The 20,581-nt window shown below is 46.4% G+C and overlaps 10 protein-coding genes across 12 annotated transcripts; 4 read left to right on the top strand and 6 right to left on the bottom strand.

Moving 5' to 3' along the window:
• Window positions 1–121: 121 nt before the first annotated feature.
• On the bottom strand, window positions 122–2,916 carry FVEG_07748 (hypothetical protein). 3 transcript variants are annotated; one of them, XM_018896420.1, is made up of 7 exons: window positions 2,870–2,916; window positions 2,432–2,816; window positions 1,544–2,384; window positions 991–1,491; window positions 695–934; window positions 462–642; window positions 122–413 (listed from the first exon to the last, which is right to left on the bottom strand). In XM_018896420.1, the coding sequence occupies exons 2-7, from the start codon at window positions 2,710–2,712 to the stop codon at window positions 154–156; spliced, it is 2,304 nt and encodes a 767-aa protein (XP_018753885.1). In that variant the 5' UTR covers window positions 2,713–2,816; window positions 2,870–2,916; the 3' UTR covers window positions 122–153. The 3 variants fall into 3 exon arrangements, with proteins under 3 accessions (XP_018753885.1, XP_018753884.1, XP_018753886.1); XM_018896419.1 differs by having other exon boundaries at window positions 2,432–2,916; XM_018896421.1 differs by having other exon boundaries at window positions 1,544–2,362; window positions 2,432–2,916.
• A 2,198-nt stretch (window positions 2,917–5,114) lies between these two features.
• On the top strand, window positions 5,115–6,085 carry FVEG_07749 (hypothetical protein; the record flags this gene model as incomplete). Its single annotated transcript, XM_018896422.1, has 5 exons — window positions 5,115–5,232; window positions 5,453–5,479; window positions 5,619–5,653; window positions 5,773–5,817; window positions 5,969–6,085. The coding sequence occupies 5 exons, from the start codon at window positions 5,115–5,117 to the stop codon at window positions 6,083–6,085; spliced, it is 342 nt and encodes a 113-aa protein (XP_018753887.1).
• A 640-nt stretch (window positions 6,086–6,725) lies between these two features.
• FVEG_07750 (hypothetical protein) lies at window positions 6,726–7,313 on the bottom strand (the record flags this gene model as incomplete). The annotated part of the gene is made up of 2 exons (XM_018896423.1): window positions 6,726–7,114; window positions 7,162–7,313. The coding sequence occupies 2 exons, from the start codon at window positions 7,311–7,313 to the stop codon at window positions 6,760–6,762; spliced, it is 507 nt and encodes a 168-aa protein (XP_018753888.1). The 3' UTR covers window positions 6,726–6,759.
• Window positions 7,314–7,924: 611 nt separating this feature from the next.
• Window positions 7,925–8,504, bottom strand: FVEG_07751 (hypothetical protein; the record flags this gene model as incomplete). The annotated part of the gene is made up of 2 exons (XM_018896424.1): window positions 8,293–8,504; window positions 7,925–8,234 (listed from the first exon to the last, which is right to left on the bottom strand). The coding sequence occupies exons 1-2, from the start codon at window positions 8,430–8,432 to the stop codon at window positions 7,925–7,927; spliced, it is 450 nt and encodes a 149-aa protein (XP_018753889.1). The 5' UTR covers window positions 8,433–8,504.
• Window positions 8,505–9,651: 1,147 nt separating this feature from the next.
• Window positions 9,652–10,094, top strand: FVEG_07752 (hypothetical protein; the record flags this gene model as incomplete). The annotated part of the gene is made up of 3 exons (XM_018896425.1): window positions 9,652–9,801; window positions 9,854–9,880; window positions 9,936–10,094. 3 exons carry the CDS (start codon window positions 9,652–9,654, stop codon window positions 10,092–10,094), a joined length of 336 nt encoding a protein of 111 aa, XP_018753890.1.
• A 1,494-nt stretch (window positions 10,095–11,588) lies between these two features.
• Window positions 11,589–12,542, top strand: FVEG_16177 (hypothetical protein; the record flags this gene model as incomplete). The annotated part of the gene is made up of 2 exons (XM_018905414.1): window positions 11,589–12,072; window positions 12,133–12,542. The coding sequence occupies 2 exons, from the start codon at window positions 11,589–11,591 to the stop codon at window positions 12,540–12,542; spliced, it is 894 nt and encodes a 297-aa protein (XP_018753891.1).
• Window positions 12,543–12,703: 161 nt separating this feature from the next.
• Window positions 12,704–13,702, bottom strand: FVEG_07753 (hypothetical protein; the record flags this gene model as incomplete). Its single annotated transcript, XM_018896426.1, has 1 exon — window positions 12,704–13,702. The coding sequence occupies one exon, from the start codon at window positions 13,700–13,702 to the stop codon at window positions 12,704–12,706; it is 999 nt and encodes a 332-aa protein (XP_018753892.1).
• A 1,123-nt stretch (window positions 13,703–14,825) lies between these two features.
• FVEG_07754 (hypothetical protein) lies at window positions 14,826–16,367 on the bottom strand (the record flags this gene model as incomplete). Its single annotated transcript, XM_018896427.1, has 3 exons — window positions 14,826–15,219; window positions 15,278–15,460; window positions 16,168–16,367. 3 exons carry the CDS (start codon window positions 16,365–16,367, stop codon window positions 14,826–14,828), a joined length of 777 nt encoding a protein of 258 aa, XP_018753893.1.
• A 458-nt stretch (window positions 16,368–16,825) lies between these two features.
• FVEG_07755 (hypothetical protein) lies at window positions 16,826–18,949 on the top strand (the record flags this gene model as incomplete). Its single annotated transcript, XM_018896428.1, has 10 exons — window positions 16,826–16,878; window positions 16,926–16,939; window positions 16,989–17,003; window positions 17,056–17,106; window positions 17,251–17,311; window positions 17,357–17,895; window positions 17,951–18,376; window positions 18,425–18,531; window positions 18,585–18,684; window positions 18,736–18,949. 10 exons carry the CDS (start codon window positions 16,826–16,828, stop codon window positions 18,876–18,878), a joined length of 1,509 nt encoding a protein of 502 aa, XP_018753894.1. The 3' UTR covers window positions 18,879–18,949.
• FVEG_07756 (oxidoreductase) lies at window positions 18,933–20,050 on the bottom strand (the record flags this gene model as incomplete). The annotated part of the gene is made up of 2 exons (XM_018896429.1): window positions 18,933–19,673; window positions 19,724–20,050. The coding sequence occupies 2 exons, from the start codon at window positions 20,048–20,050 to the stop codon at window positions 18,933–18,935; spliced, it is 1,068 nt and encodes a 355-aa protein (XP_018753895.1).
• Between the last annotated feature and the right edge of the window lie 531 nt (window positions 20,051–20,581).

The following is a 20,581-nucleotide window of genomic DNA, read 5'->3' as shown; positions in this document are numbered from 1 at the left end:
TAGTAATTATTAGTCATTATATAAACTTGTATCTACCTGATACATAGTAGAATGATGTAAAAAAAAAAATGAAAAAAAAAAAAAAATAAAAATAAAATAAAATAAAAAAAAAAACACACACACACACACACACACACACACACACCCAGCTGACTATTTTATTACTCCATATCGCTTCCATGGCTCCCTTCGTTCCGTAAAGTCTTCAGGCACAGACTCGTCTGTGTTCCCCATTATGGGTGGGTCTATTTCTTCTGTATCAAGGTTTGGCCTTGTCATGAGTATTGCCATCATTCTATACTCGTCGATCTTAGATGTCCACGTTCGCATCTCAGACTCGACTGGAAACACAAGTGAGAATGCTGACTTATCACTGTTTTCAGCACCCCATTCAACCTCACATACATGCGTTGCTATCTATATGAGTGACGGTGATAAACCTTAAGAGGAGGGGAGCATACCTTGTTTGGATATTGGAGTGACTGAGAGTATATGTCTCAGGTGGAACCGTCCTTTCAATATGAACTTTGTCTGCTTCTGTTCAGATAAGGATTTCGACCTGTAGAAAGATGACTCTCCTGAACCTTGACCACGAGTCTCTTTACAGAGGAGAAGCATTTTCTGGAAGAGATACCCGTGATACTATCGCAACGACGTTAGATGTGATGGAGAATGTAATGCTGAGGCAGCTTACCAGGTGGGTTTTAGAACTCTTTTTCACATAAAGTGATTTACAGAGAATCATCTCTCCGAGATCTCCGGGATGAATGCCCTTCCAGTCCTCTATTCGTTGTTGAAGCTCTTGAACGGCGGTTAGGGTACCGCTAGACATTCCCTTATCCTGTAGCTGAGAAACAATCTTCGCAATAGAAGACTGAGACCTGCTGCGATCCTTCTTCTGCTCTTCTGTGGCCATTGGCTGGCCTTTCAAGTACTGAATAATGTTAGTATTCTAAGTATTAGGGTACGTGTGTTTCAATGAGATTATACCTCGGAGAATTCAAAGAGCATAGAGATTCTTTTGGCTCTTATGGGCAAGAGATACAGACATCTTGCCAGCGATTCTCTGATCTTATCTCTATCTTTGAAACGTCCTTTTTTGAGCCAAAGTTGTATCCTGGCTCTATGACTGCCATAGTAGACATAATGTGAAGCTTCGTATCTCATGGATGTGAGAATAAAGTCAAAAGCTGGAGCCCATATCTGCTGTGTTGATGGAAGTAAAAGGTTCCGTTCTGTAATAATACCAAATGTGACATATGTAGCTGCAAGGTCTCTTGACCCTTGAAATATGTGGCCCGAAAGCATCTCAAGTTGGTCCTTCAATTCAAGGAGTTCATCGAGATCCCGGACAAACTGACGATGCTCTGTGAGTAGCTTCCGAAGCTCTGAGGGCTGTGCGTCAACTTGTGCTTTAACTGAAGACAAATGGTTCATAGGAGGACCACGGATTACCAAGTTCTTGGTGATATTTGAAATAAGTGAAATGACCTGCAGCAGAGTTAGCAACTTTTCGGGCTTCAGTATTGCCATATGACCTTACCTTAAAAATGCTATACGCGCTACCCCCCATCAGATCCTGGACTGTAATCAGATTGCTCGTTTTGATATCGAGCTTATCGTGACAGAACTGGGCAAACCATAAAACTAGTTCTTTCTTGACATCATAATTAAGGTCCTCTGGTAGACGGACACTCAAGTTTTCAGTCGGGTCCAAAGCCTGAGCAAGAATAGCCAGTGGTGTAGCTTGTTCAAGCACTGACCGGAGGTGAGAGAAGTCATCAGCGGGGTGAGGTATTTCATCAAAGTACCTGGACATCCCCGGTATCGTGAGAAGCTTGAGCTTCAGCTCGAGGCATTCTATCAACAAAGGGTTGTCCGTGACTGTCCCATGCGTTTCAGTATTGGGAGCAGGCTCTTCTCCGAAATCATAGTGCTCCGCATTGGTGATATCGTCCTGATACACGGGCAATGCGATAACAGGCATGATAGATATATCACCTAGACTCAATCCCGAGAAGACAGACCAACTATGTGATCCTGCAATCGAGCTCCGGAATGAATAGTCCATGGTCTCTCTCACTGCGCGGCGATATACGCGTGATGACTCAAGATCCTCTTCAAAGTCAAACTTGGATATAGCAAGGCTGTTCTCGGTGGCGATTGATGTAGCTGGTGATTCTGCAGTCAATTGCTGACTTGCGTTTCGAGATGGAGACGCGCTCAATGAGATGATGCTCATGCGTCTGGAAATAATCGTCTGAGAATCCAAAGCGTCCTCTAGATTCATCAGTCTGCGCGACAGAGCGGTGTTATTGTCTAGAAGGGCTTGGACGTTATTGGAGAGCTGCTCCTGGTGTTCCTTTGCTATTTGGTCAGAGTCACTAAGAATGAATCAGATGTCGTCCCAGTCATTGCACGATAAACGCACCTTTGCAAAATCATCAAGACAAGTGTCATTGAGCTTTTAAAGCTCTGCAGTCTGTTCAAGAGTGTGATAAAAGTACTCTCCTTCCATACCCACTGTAAACGCCCTCTGAGCGGTACTTTTTCCACGCTATCTTTAGTCCACAAGGACTGGAGTTCCTTATGCAACTCCGAGTAAAGCAGAACCCCATCTGTGAGTACGGCCACGACCTGATTAACTCCAATCAACGCGGCATGCTGAATATTCACCGACCCAAGGTTTTTCGTCAAGCTCTGAAGCCCCATCAGTATGACCTGGGTGCTCTGGACTTCAGAGTAGACGTGCGCCGCGACCTGCGGGGTCTCCTTCGCTGCTGAGACATATGGGCTGAGGAACTTGACGGCCTCCACTGTGATTGAGATGAGCCCTGCAATCGAAGCGGCGACACTCAACGGATCAGACATTTTGGGGTTGCGAGGTTGAGGTTAGGGTTGAGTGGTGGCGAGAGGGAGCCTGAAACAACATTATTGATTATTGGGGCTGTGTTGAAAATGAAATGCAAAGCCCAGTTTAGCCCTGCAGGGTTATGTAAGCAACGGCTGAGGTTTAAAGGATCAACAAAGCAGACATCGCTGGTGCCTTCAGTGTTTAGATATTCTCCTTCAGAGAAATTTCAATGAAGCTATAGAAGTTTTATTTGCAAGTTGGCATTGAACATAACTGGCTGTCTATGTTGCTTGATGCAAATGTAACCCGCTGCTTGGCCCGGGATAAAGCAAGGATCTGCAGGGATTATACCCTGTTACGGGTATTTATCCAATGAGCCTCTCCCAAGCATTGTCGGGCTAATATTGTGCCAACATTACTTATTAGTGCGATCATATATATGAAATCGATAATATCTTGTGAAGTTATTTAATTGAAGGCACAAGATAGGCCTGGTATACACATGGGCTTGACCTGTAAGTGCACCGCTCATACGCGTATCTAGGTTCTCTCTGCTAGAATAAGCTTACAGCCACAAATCTCAACTATAAATAACACTTTAAGCCTATAACTTAGATATCAATACTATAATAACTAACTAATAGCTATAGTAAAATACTAATATTATTAAAACCTAAAAGATGACTTATTTACCTGCTATTATGGGCTATAAGAAGGTGCCTCTGATACATCTCCTGAGATAACTGAACGCGAGATAATAACAGAGCAATATAGCGGCACACATACCTAAATAAAAGCTCGTCTGTATGGCAGATCTGGATGAATTCCAGCAGCAGTATATCAGTGGAATTCCCCTCAACCTTAACGATGTGCTCATACGCGTATCTTATTGCCGTACGGTCCGTACCTAGCAGAGTCCGCAAAGATTTCCAAGTACTAGGTTAGACAAGAACATTCTGTTTGTTCTACATCCAGTGAGTCGCTCAAAGTCGTCACACATCGCCGAGTGTGTGTCTTGGATGGTCCTAGAGATTGTGAGTCAGAGGTGGAACCAGTTAGAACTAGGTACATATACTTATGTCCTGCAGGGCCTCGGGCCACGCTTACATCAATGTAGGTTTTTACGTCACTCCCCCAGAAGCATTGAAGATTTGTGAGATAGAAGGCATTAGACCCTGCCTCGCAGTAAAGTTGAGGGTGTTCATCATTGCGAGGAGCAGTTATAAGCCACATTCGATACCGATCCAAACCGGACTCGACCCAGACTTTGGTATAATGGACTGTCAATGAACAGTCTGCCCGCTTGTACATTCCAGAACCTGATATATAGTTAATATATAAATAACCTTAAGGTTGGGCGGGCCACTTCCCTGTGGACATATCAGGAGTCAGGTTACCCAACGCTCCGGCAAAGGAAGAGATGGCTAGAGCAGTCTGAGTGAGGAGAGTAAATTTCATATTGATTGAGATCAAATAAGGTAAGGGTGTTGAATGCTTGAATGAATTGGAATAAAGTAAAGAAAGATACAGGATGTCAAGTAGAATCAGGCCTCGACTTTATAGTCTGCTCGATATGCTCAAGTTCTTAAAAGTGACCCTAACTCATTCAGGACCTGTAGCATTACATCCAGGTTGCCCTCCTTTGCAGCTAGTAAGTTGCTTCGCCTAGTAAAGCGAGATTTCTTATGGTAAAGGGCCGAGCGCAGTCCCGCGACTGTATGCCTTCTATGGGCGACAATACGGTGTATGTATTTCGATAGACAATCACAATACCATATTGAGTATTGACTAGGGATTGGAGAGGGCTCTTTCGAGAGTGAATAATTAATGGTAGACCCTTTTTTGAAAGTGAATAAATAAGCAAATCAATGGATCGTTAGCCAAACCTAAGCTTAGCGCTGATTTATTACCGAATGATTGCAACGACAAAACCACATTTCATTGCGGTGTAGCTAAGTGAGCCGCTCAGAGTGGATAGTTCAATGGAGCGGCTTCGCCTTACGCTCCACATATCTCAAGATAACACGTTCGGGTCCCTGATGGAAAGGCCCGATAGTGACACCGCAGCATGCGACAGACTGTCAGATCCATCTGGAATCCTCGTTTCCACCATGGTCACGCGGGTTGATCGCTGGAGGAGCTTGGGTTTGAGCTTAGCTTAAGTACATGAGAACAAGTATAAGATGAAAGTATTCCGACTTTACATCTAACTCACAAGCATACTTAGCATACACTTAACTCTCTTATTCAACTCACCAGGATGAAGTTCTCAATTGTTACCCTTGCTACCGCGGTTCCTGCTCTTGCTGAGTGGCTCCTGTTTCTGTTGATACTAGGTTCTCTCTGCTGGAATAAGCTCACAGCCACAAGTCTCAACTGTAAATAACACTTCTAGCCCACAACTTAGACATCAATACCGTGATGGCTGACCAATGGCTACAGCATAAAGCTGATATGATAAGAACTTGTGCAGCTCATCACAAGCCCACGAAATGATGCCCATCTTGACAAGTATTGCGATCTCTTCAAGCAGGGCTCGTCTGGCTATCAGAATGTGCAATGCTTCTGGACAAAAGGAATGTATGCGATTGATGATAGTTAGGGTGAAGGCTCTCCTGGCCATGAGTAAGTGCTGTATCTATCTACGTATTACCGTATGAATGTATCTAAATAAATGACTTTTAGTTTATATCTGGAGGATTTCAACAGCGCAGCTCATTATTTCGAACTTGTCACTGGCTGCGATACTGTTCGAAACCTTTAGACTTGGTAACGAATCGCGCTTGGGTTGGATCGGAGGTGTGCTGCATAATGACATGAGGTGTATTGAGAGGGTGATCTAAACCAACAGAAAGTACATTGAGGACTGGGCTAGATCAGGAGTCACTACCATATCATACATAGTACAATTTCTACAGACTGATGGTTGGCTGTTGATGGGCTGTTCATCAGCAAGTGACTGGGTTAGCCAATTCTGGATGTATCTTTGACGGCGTCATTGCTATCACGAGAATGAATACTTGAGCACTCCATCGACCAGTTCTTCTTATACTGCCTCTCATCCTATTTCAGTTTGCGACTGGCTTGCCTGATAATACTATGCAATCTGTTTAGACACTAAGTCGAGCTTTGGCTTTTGACGACAGTTCATCTTGGGCCAGTTTGATCTGGTTTGAGACAAAATCCGAGCTGGAGCAGCCCGTAAAGAAAAGTCATCATCTCGTTATTTAAACGGCAACTAATTGTGGGATTTTCTCAAGTTGATCAAACTACGTATCTCGAGCAGCTCAAGTCCGTTGTTATATATAAGAGTTGCTCTATTTGACTCAGAGCAGTATGTTGCTAAATTATCGAACGCGCCGAGTAATAAGGCGGGCCTTTAGGGTAACTACTATAAATATACTATATTCACGTTCGTCCTACCAGTTTATGCCCAACCTCACGGCAAACAAATGGCAATTGAAACTTTGCAGACAAACTGTAACTAATTCACTAATCACTAGCCAATCAATGCAAGGCAACGTTCTGTCCTTGCTATAAACGTAGTTAACGTATAATTTCATACTGATTCTATTTGTCAATCGTTTGAGCTGATATGTAGCTTAAATCAAAGCCGGTGCCAGGCTTGGCATTACCGAGACCCTAACCTCGTCGCCCTGCCTGGTTTTTGTTACAGAAAGTATACACGAAAAGGATGCAATTCACATCCAGCACTAACATGCAACCCATTAATATTCATCAATCAGTTTCGAGACTTGTTTTCATTTTTCAAACACCGCCACAACTACATAGAGTTGGGAATGATATACCTGGTTGCCCAGCATCCCCAAGGTAGAAAGTAATATTATGCTCTTCGAAGTTGTTGTCCTTCAAAATAGAGTTTCTTGTCTCCTTCCAAGTCGAGCTTAGGCGTTTCCAATTGTGATAGCAATTTCGCTACCATACCCCTCTGAGGGCGCACCAATCTGGGCGGCCAAATGAGGCGGGACTGGCTGATTTCTCAGAAGAGCGACTCCATTAGCGACCACAGTGACGACCTTGTTCCGGGAAGTAGGGTTCGAGAATTTAAGACCGTTGCAGACGTAAGTATACACATTATGACCCCCTTGCCTCACCCATCTTCCGACCATGATGAATGAGATGGTGACTCCAGCCATGAGCATGGGTTGAGGATCTGCAACGCCATAGGGAACAAAAATGCCATCAAGACGCTTCTCAAGGCTCACGACACCTCGTTCCTGGACATCTGCCCCAGCAACTCTGTGACCAGTTAGTTTAACACGGAGGGAGAGAAGGCTGCGACATACTTAATTGATCCAACGTCTGCACTGTCAATCTTTTCGTATTTGACATCTCCAATAGAAGCATGTTTGGTGTCTTCCTTGGCATCGCGTTCAATTGGCTTGGTGGCGAGCGCCAGAGTCAGAGAGACAAAACCGAGAAGGGTGAAGAATTTCATGTTGGAAGTTTGCAACCAAGAGGACTTAGACCTATTGATTGGTAATGACTGCAAGAGATGAATGGTACCTGAAATAGGACTTGGAATACTGGGTTTGCACTTTTATAATCGTGGAAGTATGTGAAGTTTTACTGATTTTATAAACTTTTCAGGCCCTTGTGTTGTTACAGCTAATAGCGTAAGGATTAGAAGTTCTCGGCCCGAACCTATATATTAAACTTCAAACCCTGGTAATACGAGTGCCTTACTTGACTCTGTTGTATACAACCCCCTTGCCTATTACTGAGAAATCGTCGGTAGATAATCTTACTATAAAATGCAAAAGTTGAAAACCATCATTCAGAGTTCAATTTATCTGGGTCGTTGTGGGCTTCTTGCTTGTATATCATGTATACTCGGCAGATGTTGTAGCACTCAATATAGCTAAGAAAAGCCAGAGTAGAAGTACATGGCCAGTAGTAGGTACATTAGAGGAATTTAAGTATTATGGAGTTAAATCTTATACGATTTCTGTATAGCTAAGTTAAAAAGGGCACTTGATCAGAGTGGAAAAACTACAACGCAGCAAAAAAACCACTATAGACCCAATCATAAGCTCTATTCTTTGCAATTTAGTGCTGAAAGTTGATTGAAATCGAATCGCCTGGGTTGATTGCGCCAAGTGGATCATAGTTGATAGTGTGATGAGCAGCAATGTTCAAATTTGCAGCGTCCAGCCCCATGCCAACTTCGCGAAGTGACACCTTCGCAGGGCCTGCACCATTATTGGTGATTTGAAAGATAAGGTCGCCAGCGGCATCAACGATGGCTTTGACAATAACGGCGCCGAGGTTCTGTATCGCAGTGCCGACGTGGTTAGGTATGTTCATCCTTCTGTTGGCGGCTCGCTTCTCAAGCGCATCGCCAGTAAGGGTTTCTAGGCTACTCCCATTAAGATGTCAGAGACGTCAGATCGATGGCGTGGTAGCTTCTAACATACCTGGCGGGGTCGAGCTCAGCTCTCTTTTCCAGAGCCAGTCCATCGTTGGCTGGGCCGAGAGATGAGGGCGAGCCAGAAGGAACTGGAGCGGCCGAAGCCAGCAGAACCATACTGCCAAGGCCAATAAGAGCAGGCTTCATTTTGGTGTTGTTGCAGAGGGTTAAAGATTGTTTGTAAAAGGGTAGGTAGAGTCAATATACCGATTGTACGAGACACCAACCTTTAAATGCACTGACGCAGCTAGACTTGAACACATTTCGCTGTCCACCACGTGTTCCAGAACAGAAACAAGCTTTCCATTGTGGATACCGGTACATGACTGAAATCGGCTGTTGCTGAAGAGGACGGGATCTGCATGAGAATTGACGGATACATTAAAAACACCAGTAATGACCCTTTAGCCGAAAGACATTAAGTGACTTCTCCACCCTCAGCCCCATATACACCGAAGCTTGAGCTATATGAAAAGTCAAAATACGGATATACACGGACAATACATATCTGCCGACAGATCGAATGAGGCAAGGAAACAATAACAACCTGCCATAATAGGCATGAAGCCTGGTCTGAACGTAGTCATTGATGCTCTATGCTCAATTCACGTGCACGTATATCGATCCACAGAAACTCTGGTATACGGAACAACGGCAGTCAAGACGACTGGGAACCTCCACTTTTCACTCCTTTGTTGGAAAGTTTCGAAGTTTGGCAGTGGTTGGCGGTCAATTGTCGATCAAGATTTGATAAAGCATATTTGTGAGGACTGTAGTACTGCTTCGTAGCCACAGAGCATATCCAGTGTTGCTTGATTTAGGGACCAAATGACACTGACTGCTATTGTGAAGAATGCAGATAACAAAGACGACTCATTTGCAGTGATGACCAGCCGGAGGCCGTGATTGCAGAAGCGTTTCAGGAAGACATGGAGCATAAGACTGGTTACAAGCTGTCCCGATACCGCCTTCTTACATGACCAGCAACACTTCCTTGTTGTCCCACTTAGTGCTATCTGAGACTTCGCCTTGAAGCCTGGACTCTAGTTTTGAGGCGAGAGAAAGCCGGCAGTTCTCTTCGAAAGGGTTCTCCTGAAACTCTTTGATCCATCATCACGAGAGCGACCCATCTCGCTTACCGCTTCGACAAGCCTCGATAGAATCACGGCAAAGATGTTCGGGAGCCACGATCTCAGTGTGTTTTGGTAGAGAATATCTATGTATAAATATATCCTTCTGCTTTGCCCTCTTTCTTATTCAATCCAATTCAGTTCAACCAAGACATCGCATCACCTCCATCTCTTCATCCTATCGCACTCTTTACCACTCAAGACTACTTTCAGTCCTCTCACTAAAATCCTTCACCATGCGTTTCGCCATCACCCTTCTTCCATTCATCCTGCCCGCCTTGGCCACCGACCACAAGGCCTGTGACTGCCAGATCAATAATGGCAAAGGCTGGAAGTATGATTGGCAGCTTACATTTAACGTCTGTGTCGACAACTACCAACAGACCGTAAGCTCTACTGTCCTCCCTAACATGATTTTATACTGATTCCGTTTGACAGGCTGAGTACGATAACGGCGCCGGCCGAGTAAGTAGCTTATCAAGGCCTTTTGAAGCATCTGAGGCTAATCCCAATATCACAGTGCATTGCAAACCCTCACGTTAGGCTTGATGGTGACCGATTCTACGATAACTGCAAAGAATTGGCTCAGAAAGGATGGTACCCTGTTGTGAATGGCGCTATCGACACAACTCAGCCCAAGATTTACGCCAGGCAAGGAGGTTCCGGCTGCTATAACTAGAAGGAGGTTTCCGTCGATGCGAAATGAGCTTTGATCTTCAAAGATAGGGGTTTTTTTGCCCGAAGGTTTTCCCCTGCAATAGCCGGTCTTTCTGGCGTCTTCAGCATATAACTTAGATCATCGGCTTGAGTCTTTATAATTGAAACTTTTGCTTTTGAGAACTTTAATCTCTAGTGAAATATTCTATAGCTATATATTGACTAATACTATATACTAAGAGAGGGAACTCCCTCAGATCTCGTCACCTTGTTTTCTATCCATGCAAGATCTCATCAAACTTATTAAGGCCCCTTGGACAGACTTGCAGCGAAGTCCTCCATTGCTATGTCGAATGAGCTTGATATGTGTCGTAGATGTGGTTAATAAGTCTATGCGCCTGCAGTTCAAACTCCTTTAGAAGAACGGAGAAGACCGGAAGCTGATACGTAATGAGCCTTGCCACACACTCAGGATGATTAACTAGCCGCGTAGTGTAACGAGGTTCCAAACACGGTGGCGGTCCTGTGGCCGGAAAGGAGAAGAATTAGTCATTACATGTCGTCAGCGTCAGTCTGCATGCGCTGTAGGAAATCGTGTTTACTATCAGGAAAGCTTTGTAAATATCCCCGGCGGTCTCTATATAAATTTGTTATCTATGGGGTGCCGAGAATTGGGCAGAGGAGTGGCGGACTCTGCCCCAGCCATCGCCGTACTGTTCGAGCTGAACGTCTTGTAGTAAAGAATACGGCTAGGAGCATTGAGCGCAGGCATGGTAGCGGCGAGGGAACGGATTAATGGAGAGATATAAAGAGGACGGGTCATGACTCTATAGTAGTCATTAGCCTGCCTGCCTGTAATATATCTCAATTTCACAAGTATAGCAACTCCCTAAAGACAGCAAGGAGATAAATTATTATCTATATAATTGAAACTTAGCTTTATAGAATGTCCGGGGGATAATTAACAATTTTCATTAGCGGAAATAACCTTATTCCTTTTTACCTCTCCCTATATATAGGAATAACTCAGCTTACTTTAGGTTAGCAGTAGCTAATAGCGCTTCCAGTTTAACATTCAACTACTCTGTACTCTGTAATTACCCTTATTCGACCTACTACACTTACTGCCTCGGCCTTTACATATTATCTCATAGGTCTAACCATGCCGGCAACAATCAGCTGTGTGGATTTTATATAGACTTCGGATTTTGATCCATCTGCGTCCGGAGATATCCTCTCCCCATCAATGCCGTGATGACGTGGCCGTTGGGAAGCAGTCTCAACTACCGGACATGTACGGAGTAGACCCAAGATATCCCTCAGTGTTATTTACAGTTGAGGCTCATGGTTGCGAGCTTAAATCGGGAGGGGAACTCAGTTCCTCGGCTCCCCGCATTATCCCCGCAGCTAGTGACGCGTGTGGCAGACGAGAGGGCCCCAGAAAAGGATAAATCCAAGGGCCAGTCCTTCTTGGAACATCAAAGATTACATGATCACCTGAGTTTACAATCAAGCCATGGAGAGAAAGCCTGAGCCCCCTAATTCCATTATCATCAACCGGGAGACCGGCGCAGTGAAACGGCTGGGCGAAAAGGCACCAGTCACTCCCCATTTGCAGAAGCTGATCGATGAAACAATCTCAAATGGTTACGTTATAATACCCAACGCTTTTACCGATGCCGAAGTCGAAGAAGCGAATATAGAGCTACGACGCCTTGCGTCTAGCCCAGAGGCTGGCCCGGCCGCCTCTGGAGGCCGAAACAAGTTCGAAGGGCTGAGAACGACTCGTATTTACGCTCTGCTTAATAAATCAAGAGTGTTTGACAAATTTGTCCTTCATCCTGATATTCTGGGTCTCACTGAGTATTTCTTGGACCAAGGCTTTCTTCTGAATGCATTCCATAGCATCAACATCCAACCGGGAGAAGCCCCCCAAACAATTCATCACGATGATGGTTTTATCACGATATCACGTCCACATCGCCCCTTTGGAGCCATATGTACTTTCTCTTATTGACTTCACGATGGCTAACCCAAATAGGCGATCATGGTTGCGCTAGATTCTTATACAAACACAAATGGTGCTACGGTCGTTGTTCCAAAGTCGCACACGTGGGACTCGAGTCGTGCCCCGACGCCTGACGAAGCGGAGCCTGTTATCATGGAAAATGGAAGCGTGGTTTACTTTCTAGGTACGCTATGGCATGGAGGGGCCAAGAATGTGTCGGACAAAGAGCGGAGGGCACTCACGGTCCAGTATTGCCAACCGTGGGTCCGTCCGCTAAAGAATCAGATTCTTGCGGTAGATTGGGAGAAGCTGAATGATATCCCGCCTCGGCTAGTCGACATGCTAGGATATCAGGTCGGGGCTCCTTTCGTAGGTTATGTCGATGGGATCAGCCCCAGAAGGGCCGTTGAACAGAAGATGAGGGAAAAGCAAGCGGTCAATAGGTATAACCCCAAGCTTTGAACCAGATGTAGAAGCGAGGTTTCGCACTATTACTTAGTTTAGAAGAGGGTTCTTATGGTATCTGTTATAGCGCTCAAAATTGGAACATGCTAAGCCTCTCAAGTTAACTACACTGTCAAATCCTCCTGAACTCTCTTGATGATACTGCCTGCTTCTTTTCGTCAGATATTTCGGCCCCAGCCATAAAAGAGCCGGTCAGCACCGGAATCGCTGGGCGTGCTCAGGGTCAAGTCGACACCGCTGCCATCCAGTTTTTGGATCGAGTACCAGTCATCGCTTTGGCCTGCGGTGACCTTGCCACCAACTGCCGGCCAATAGGTCGAGCCAATCTTGAGTTCGCGCATGGAATCGGTCAAGGCGCGGATGTATCGAACAAAGTTATTCGTGCTATTAGGGTCGCTGTAATTGAGACCCGTGTCCATTGGCGCGCCGAACTCGGTTGTGACTGCACGCGAAGCGCAATTGCCTAGGCCGTTTTTGTAGGCCTGAACCCAGCCGTTGTAATCTTTGGCACCGCTGAAAAAGGTGTAGACATGATAGGACAGCAAGGTCCCGTCCAAACGGCTGTCGTCACAGACGGGTTGAAGGTTCTGGGAGTAACCCGTGCCGCCTATGAGGATTCGTCCCTTGGGTAAAGATGAGTGTCTGCCGACCCAGTTTGCGGCTACGTTGGTCCACTGGGCGGCGGTATAGCCGTGAGGTTCGTTCATGGGCTCAAAGTAAATGAGGCTATTGCTATTGTACTGGTCGACCACAACATCCCACATAGCGTTCCAGGCGTTCAAGTCGACGATCTTGCCTCCCGAAGCCGCACCATCTTCCCAGTAGCCCAAGATCACCTTGAGCTGGTGGCCAGTGGCGGAATCGATGACTCCAGTGTAGGAGTCCCACCAGGTAGAGTTGACAGTGAGTGTATTGACTGGCAATCGGATGGTATTAATACCGAGGTTGTCCTTAAGACCGGTGTAGATAGCGTCGGCCTTGGCTCGGACGGTATCATAGTCGTCTGACTTGTTGAGACCGCGCAGGACTAGTGGACCATTCACGAAGTTGTCTCCGAGTACAGCCCAATTGACCCCTTGAAAATTGCTGGTGTTGGCACTGGCCAGTAGTCCGCCGGCCAACGCGGCTAGAACACCACTCTTCAGGATACTTGGCATGGTATTGTTTTGATCTCGGTCGCATATGAGCTTCCTGAAGTGGAACGATGTTCAAGTTGCTTCTGTAGTGACTTCTTCTGTCCGGTAAATCAAGTTATTATTATAAATTTCGTTCAACTTATATACAAGAGTAGAAACCTCAGAAGAGGAGCTTAGCATCGGGTGTTTGGACTCCAATACTCTAGCGCCGGACCGATGTTTGATGAACAACCCGATAGATAGGCCGTTCATCTGCAATAGTAATCTCCAGATTGACGGTAGACTGAATTTGGCACCTGTCTCGGCCACCCGACGCCGTATACTGAATTGGGGACTGCTTGGGTTCGGTTCTACTCAAGCCGAGAGTGGCGAAGTGATTGCCAATCGGCGCCTCGCTTAGTTGACTGGGCACGGCAAGACGGGCCCCTAGACCCCATACCCCAGAGTCTTCCAAAATGTTGTCACAAGCCCAATTATCCTTGTTAATGCGGGGAAATGGCGCGGAGAATCAGGGGAAGGTTGCTCACAATGCATCGGAGAGACTTCGACCGATGCCGGCGACGTGGATTGTTCGATTTCCCGAGCCTATCAGAGTCCAATCTTTCTTTTCGGCGACATCACTCATTATTGCGGTAGTTGGCCAGTCGCTCGAACCACGTAAGTTCGAGTGCACATCTACCAGTGTGGTATTACACCAGCGCGTCACCATTTCCGGCTGTTCTATGTCAAGATGAGTCACCGTATCGGGAAACCTTCTCCCTGCCCACTCGCAGCATGAATGCCTTCATCTTATGCCTTGCTCGAAAGCTCGTATCAGTTGCCCGCATCGGAGAAGACCGTCAGCAGATAGCCCCATATCTTGTGGTGGCTAACGCTGAGCAACGTGTCACGTCGGTTCGCCTTGAGCTTCGTCAATACCGTCGGTGGTATCCGATCTTGCACCAACAGGCTACTTGGTATTTGCCACGAACTATGTTCCTAGGGTCGCCCTGCCAGGGTGGCAACGCGACTCACTACAATCATGCATGTTACGTTTTCTTGCTTTATTAAATATTTACGTAGGAAGAGTAGTTAATTACAAGTTAAAGATAAAGTTGCTAATATCAAATTTATTAGTCTTAATTACTTGAAGTACAGACTTTCCTTAAGACGAACCATCTAAAGACTCGTCTGGTGTGAGATTTGCAAATGGTATCCATAAAGCAGAGAACAACCCCACAGATGCAACTTCGTAGCCCATAGAGGCAAAGTTGTCGAGCCATTCTGATGTCTCAATTCCTTGCGGTTCTTGAAAGCAGTCAGCTGCGGGTGCGGAACCTTGTGAATCTATATCATCGTTTCGCAGTGACTTCTCCACCATCATCCTCGCGTGGTCAAATAGCTTGTACGCTGCATCTGCCGATACATAGTATTTTCGCATCTCATCTAGAGTTAGCAAGCACAGGGCCAATTTATGCTTTGCCAGTTTTCCAGACGACGACTTGGATAATGCCATTTCCAGTAAATGGACTTGAATCGGTTGGCTGATAGTGAGTACCCTGAGTAATTAATAGTTCATTAGCGGCGTTCTCATGTTCCATAGCTTTGAGGACGTACGCAATCGTTTGGGCTAACTTGATCAGATCTTCTGCCAACATAGAATTAATGGCATGGGTCGCATGAGCGGCTGCAGTCCAAATCTTTCTTTTTGCAAGCGCTTTCCAAGAGTCCTGTTCATCATCTGGAACTCCGTCTGGTATTTCGTGGAGAAATGGTCTGTAAAGAGCTATGATAGCTGCCCTGTGAAATGTTTAGCCAATGATGGTTCTGGAAGGCCTTGCGCCTTTGTTGGTATAGGCGGCTGATAATATTCTCCCCTGACGTGTGTCACTCCTATCAGCGTTAGCCATATACCAAGAAGCGTACAGAGATCCTTGGGTATGAAGTGTTGGTACTCAGGCGAACAGCTAAGACTCGTATCGCACAGTCCTGGCATCGGAGTTGAGCAATGATCAAGAGATATCCGCATGGGCCGACCTTGGCCCATTGATAGCCAGACTTCACGATGTGATGAGTACACCACCAGATGCGGCGCCACAGAGGCTTTATACCGTTTGGTGAGGGAGATATCAGCATGTGAAGACCGATCGTATGAGATAGGCTGATAGCCATGCCGTTCCAGTGCCAAGGATCCAGGCGATCTTCAGCGTCTACATAGAAATGTTCCATGAGAAAGACGGACTGAATCAATGTAACTTTGTTCTTCATATAGTCTGCATCATACAAAGTCCATACCCCAAGTCAGCTCAATTAAGCGTAGCGGGAATCAGGAGAGTATTGAGCTTCAGCGTACTTTTACTCGCTGAAAAGCATTGCGTCTGAACGTAAGAGGAGATTGGAAAAGATTCAAGGGAAACAGATTATTTTCGTCAAACTGATAAGTCAGCGTGCATGTCTACCTCCGTGGTAACAGGGATCTTAAAGTTGCAGCGCACATAAAGACCGACCAGAGAAGTAGTAAGCTAAATTGGCCTTTACTATAGGCATCGAACAATTCTTGAGGATCAAGGACTGACTCGAAAGAATGACAATGATGAACATAAGCTTTGATCAGGGCTTCTTGGAGTGGTTGGGGAAGCAAGGTAAAGCAACCTCTCCATCGGAGATACTCGATTTCCTCTAGTTGCAGAGACTCTAACGAAGGCATGGCAACAAAGGAATGATTGCTGTCTGTCAATCTTCGAGGTTTGCAAATATCCATCACTAGGATTTGTCAATATCAGAGGCTATCCGACTTAATAGATAGGCTCTGTATGTGTACCTGAGGAGAAAGGCACTCGGTTGCCATCGCTCTCATGCTCTTTAAGAGTCTCGGCCCATGCTGATGTCGCATTTGCAATCGGGGGTGTTTCAGGTTCATCGTGGCGCTCAATCTGTATTGGTTCATCAACGTCTGCGCGGGTGCTACAGTTATTTCGTCCTCATCAATTTTCTGGCCAAAAACAGTAGTGTCTCGGTTAGAAGTAGCAGATAAAGCATCCTGAACTTGCTGCGACTGGTCTGTGAATATCATAGCGCGTGTGTCACGTGACATGGCTTGAGCACTATTTAATTTGACTGAAGTTCCATGCCTCACGATCTTATCCTTCCAGCATCAACACTGTAATGGAAGCAGAAGATCCCGTACCCAAGAAGAACAGTCGCGTAGCTGTCGGATGGTAAGTTCACTTTCGCAAATCCCGACCAGCGGTTGACTCAAGGATAGTACTGCATGCAGAGGTAGGTGAGATGCTAGATTGAGGCTTTGGCGAGTTGCTGACGGGGGCAGTGCGCCATGTACGATGTATGTTTCCCCTAAGGGCACAAGAGCACTCCATCCCACTAATTGACTCAAGGTGACAAAGAACTACCATCATGTTCGGCATGCGTCAAGGCGGGCATAGACTGTGAGCGTACTCTACAGATCCGGTCCGACGGGGCCTTGGCCTATCAACTGAATATACCTTCTCCACTGATCAGACATGGGTGCGACCGAGAAAATTATGTAGGCTATGAATTAATCCATTCTGTAACCCGGCTGACGCTTTTAGTGGAGTATATTGACGAAACCGATCGAGTATCACAGGATTATGAGGGCCAAGGGCAGGAAGAGTAAGCGAGATATCTTTTTAACTCAGAGCACGCTAACAGTTCCAGCATACCTCTAACTGAAGACTTGACATTCGTTCCTGATACCACAGAAATAGACCAACATGCGTCTACACTGGCGCAAATATCACCGGCCTCACATGTATCCCAGGCCATGGCATCGTTGCCAGGAAACTCTCCAGCGAGTGCCCAAATGACTCGGCGTCTTCGTTACAGCTCCGAGCTTGTTCGATCCCCCGATTCACCATACTCTCGCGCACCAATGCAATTCACAACACGCGAGGCGGAGCTTGTCAAGAACTTTACCGAAAACATGGCTTTATGGGCTGACGCGACAGATATAAATCGCCACTTCGAGTTGGAAGTTCCCCGCCGGTCGTTGTACTTCCCCGTGCTACGATATGCAGTTTTCGCCTTCTCTTCGCGTCATCTGAATCGAGACAAGCCAGATACGTCGACTGAGGCACTGGAGTATTACAATTCTTGTCTCAGTGTCTTGATAGAGGCTGTTGATAAAGCTAGTGGACATATCGATGAGGAGACTCTTGCCGCTATTGCTATACCGCGGCAGTACGAAGAGATGGATGGTAAGTCTGGAGACTTGTCATAATTCCGCATCGACATTGATGCTGACTTGCGTAGCGGAAGATATGGAAATGCACTTGACAGGAACATCCAGGATCGTCAACTCAATGTCAGAGTTCGACTTCAACGGCGGCCTCGGTGAGGCTGCAGCGTGGCTGTGTTTACGACAAGACATTTACGTCTCGCTGACAAGATTGCGGCCTTTGAGATCAAACCTGGAGAATTACCTCCAGTCTGATATCTTTCGGCGCACTGATGATGCAGCCTACGCAAACAAGATGGTCTTCCTTCTTGCTCGATCTCTGAGCTCCATCTACCCGTCCGATTCATCCATCTCTAACGAAAGCCTGGAGAGCATTCGACTGGAAGTTGACAGTTGGTTCGACTCCAAACCAGCTGCTTTCAACCCCATCCTAGAAACCGCTAGAAATAAGGATGAAGGGAAATTGCTACCTACTATTTGGGTCCTCTCACCTTTTCACTGTAAGCCACGCCACGGGCGATCTGAAACATGCTGAACAGCGTTATTAGCGGTAGGTTTACAATACTACCATATTGCCAAGATCGTCCTGGCAATGTCTTTACCTATTGCTACGGATTCAGTCTTTGAGCAGATCCGAGAGAGCAAGAAGGTTGAGGTCAGAATTCAATTAGCCTGAATACTTCGATGGAAATCAACTGACTCATACAGCGAACGATTCGAAACCATTTGCTCCAGATAATAGCGTTAGCAATCTCACATGCAAAAGCCGAAAATGCGTTGTTCACAGCTCGGCATTCACTATCAGTTTGTCGGTAGCACCGATCGCCAAATGACAGCTCTCTCTTCTAACATGTTGCAGGGGGCAGCGTTTTCACCGAAAGGCTGGATCAGACTATGGTTCTCGACTTTCTACGACATATACAACAAAAGACTGGCTGGCAAACAGATTCATTGAGTTTATCATTGCAGCAACAATGGACGCAAGACTCGAATGAGGACTGACAGTCAATAATACCTAACACCTATTGATATATTCTCTCCCAAATATATAATGCATCACAGCTTGGGCTCCTCAATGCGACGTCCAATCTCATCGAACCTAATTTGCCTTCCACTCACAAGAGCCTCTTGCAGGGCAGCACCAATCTCAACAGCCCTCGCAGCGTTCGTAAGTTTGAGAGGCAGAGGCTTGTTATCCAAGCAAGCTTCAGCAAACTCATTCGCCTCTTGCACAAAAGCCATCTCAAACCGTCCGTAATAGTGAGCGGGCACCTCGCGAGTAATACCGCCAGAGTGATAGTAATTGACAAGGTTGGACTGGGGGTTCCCATTGACTGTCAGCTTTCCCTCTGTTCCAATAACCTCCGTGGTATCCTCCTGCCCGTGGGCCATCATTCGAGAGCAGTAGTAGTACGCGATCTTGCCGCCCCAGAACTCGACGATTCCAACAGCGTTATCGTAGTCGTTGTACTTGCCCAAGTCGGGTTGCACGGCACGGACACCATGGGCTGAAACGCTTTTGGGAATGACTTCATCACCGAAGAACCAGAGAGTGAGGTCGATGTCGTGCACGGACATGTCGACGAAAACACCGCCAGACCAGGCAGCGTACTCGACGAAGAAGCCTGACGGATCGTGCTTATCGCAAGTCTGACTGCGGATGATTGTGGGTCTGCCAATGGCACCCTGTTGGGTCTTGCTGAAGGCATCACGATAGGAGTCGTCGAAGCGGCGGGAAAAGCCGCACATGACCTTTAAGTGAGGTCGCTTCTTGGCTTCGGCAATTACTTGACGACACTAGGGCAATTAGGCTGGGTGACATGAACATCGTCAACAATGGTACTAACCACTTCAATGCTCGTAGATAGAGGCTTCTCACAGAGAACGTGGAGGTCCTTCTGCATAGCTTGGATGGCCTCCTCGGCGTGAACCGAGGTTGCAGTGCCAATGACTACGGCCTGGAGACCTTCTTGTTCGATCATCGTCTGATAATCGTCGTAGAGCTTTACCCCATGAGGCTCAAGGTTGACCTTGGCCCAGGCCATCTCGGTGGGGTCGGGGGTGAAGGCAGCCACGAGCTCTGCGCGTGGTGTCCGGTTGAGGAAATTGATGGCATGACGCTTGCCCATACGGCCGAGGCCAGCAGCAGCGATCTTGAGCTTCTGAGGTGCCATGATAATTAGGAGAGTGTAAGATTGAGAAGGTTGATGTTGGATAATTGGCAAGAAGTGAGGAGGCAGTGAACTTGCATTTATACTAGTCTTCTAAAACTGCTCGATGTCTATATAGGTATTTCCCCGGGATGATTCCCCATAGTCTCTCCACATCTGCATGTTCTTGGTGGACAAAATTGTCTTTGAAGGCGGTCATCTTTCCTACCATTTGAAGTTGGCTGTCTGTAGCGAGTTTGGAATGGTGGACTCGACACAGAAGAGATTGCCCAGATTCAGCATCGACTTGCTTTTCTGGGCGTCATCCATTCTTCCACCGAAAAGCGGGTCAGACATCGCGGAGAGACTAGCCACTGATACGGATAGACTTGCCCGGTACTGGAAGATGGGTGGAGCCATGATCACGAGTCATGGCTTCGTTACCCTACACAGTAATTACCTTGACAACGGATACACTTTCCAATCCGTTTTAACTCTTTCGACTACAGAATGCCAGGCTTAATTCTCATCACGCTAATCCGGTTCGTCTACCTC

Source organism: Fusarium verticillioides, chromosome 8 (genome assembly GCF_000149555.1).
Source record: "Fusarium verticillioides 7600 chromosome 8, whole genome shotgun sequence".
Classification (NCBI taxonomy): Eukaryota; Fungi; Ascomycota; class Sordariomycetes; order Hypocreales; family Nectriaceae; genus Fusarium; species Fusarium verticillioides.
Note: the sequence above shows the minus strand (reverse complement) of the source record. Positions and strands in the feature narration are given on the sequence as shown.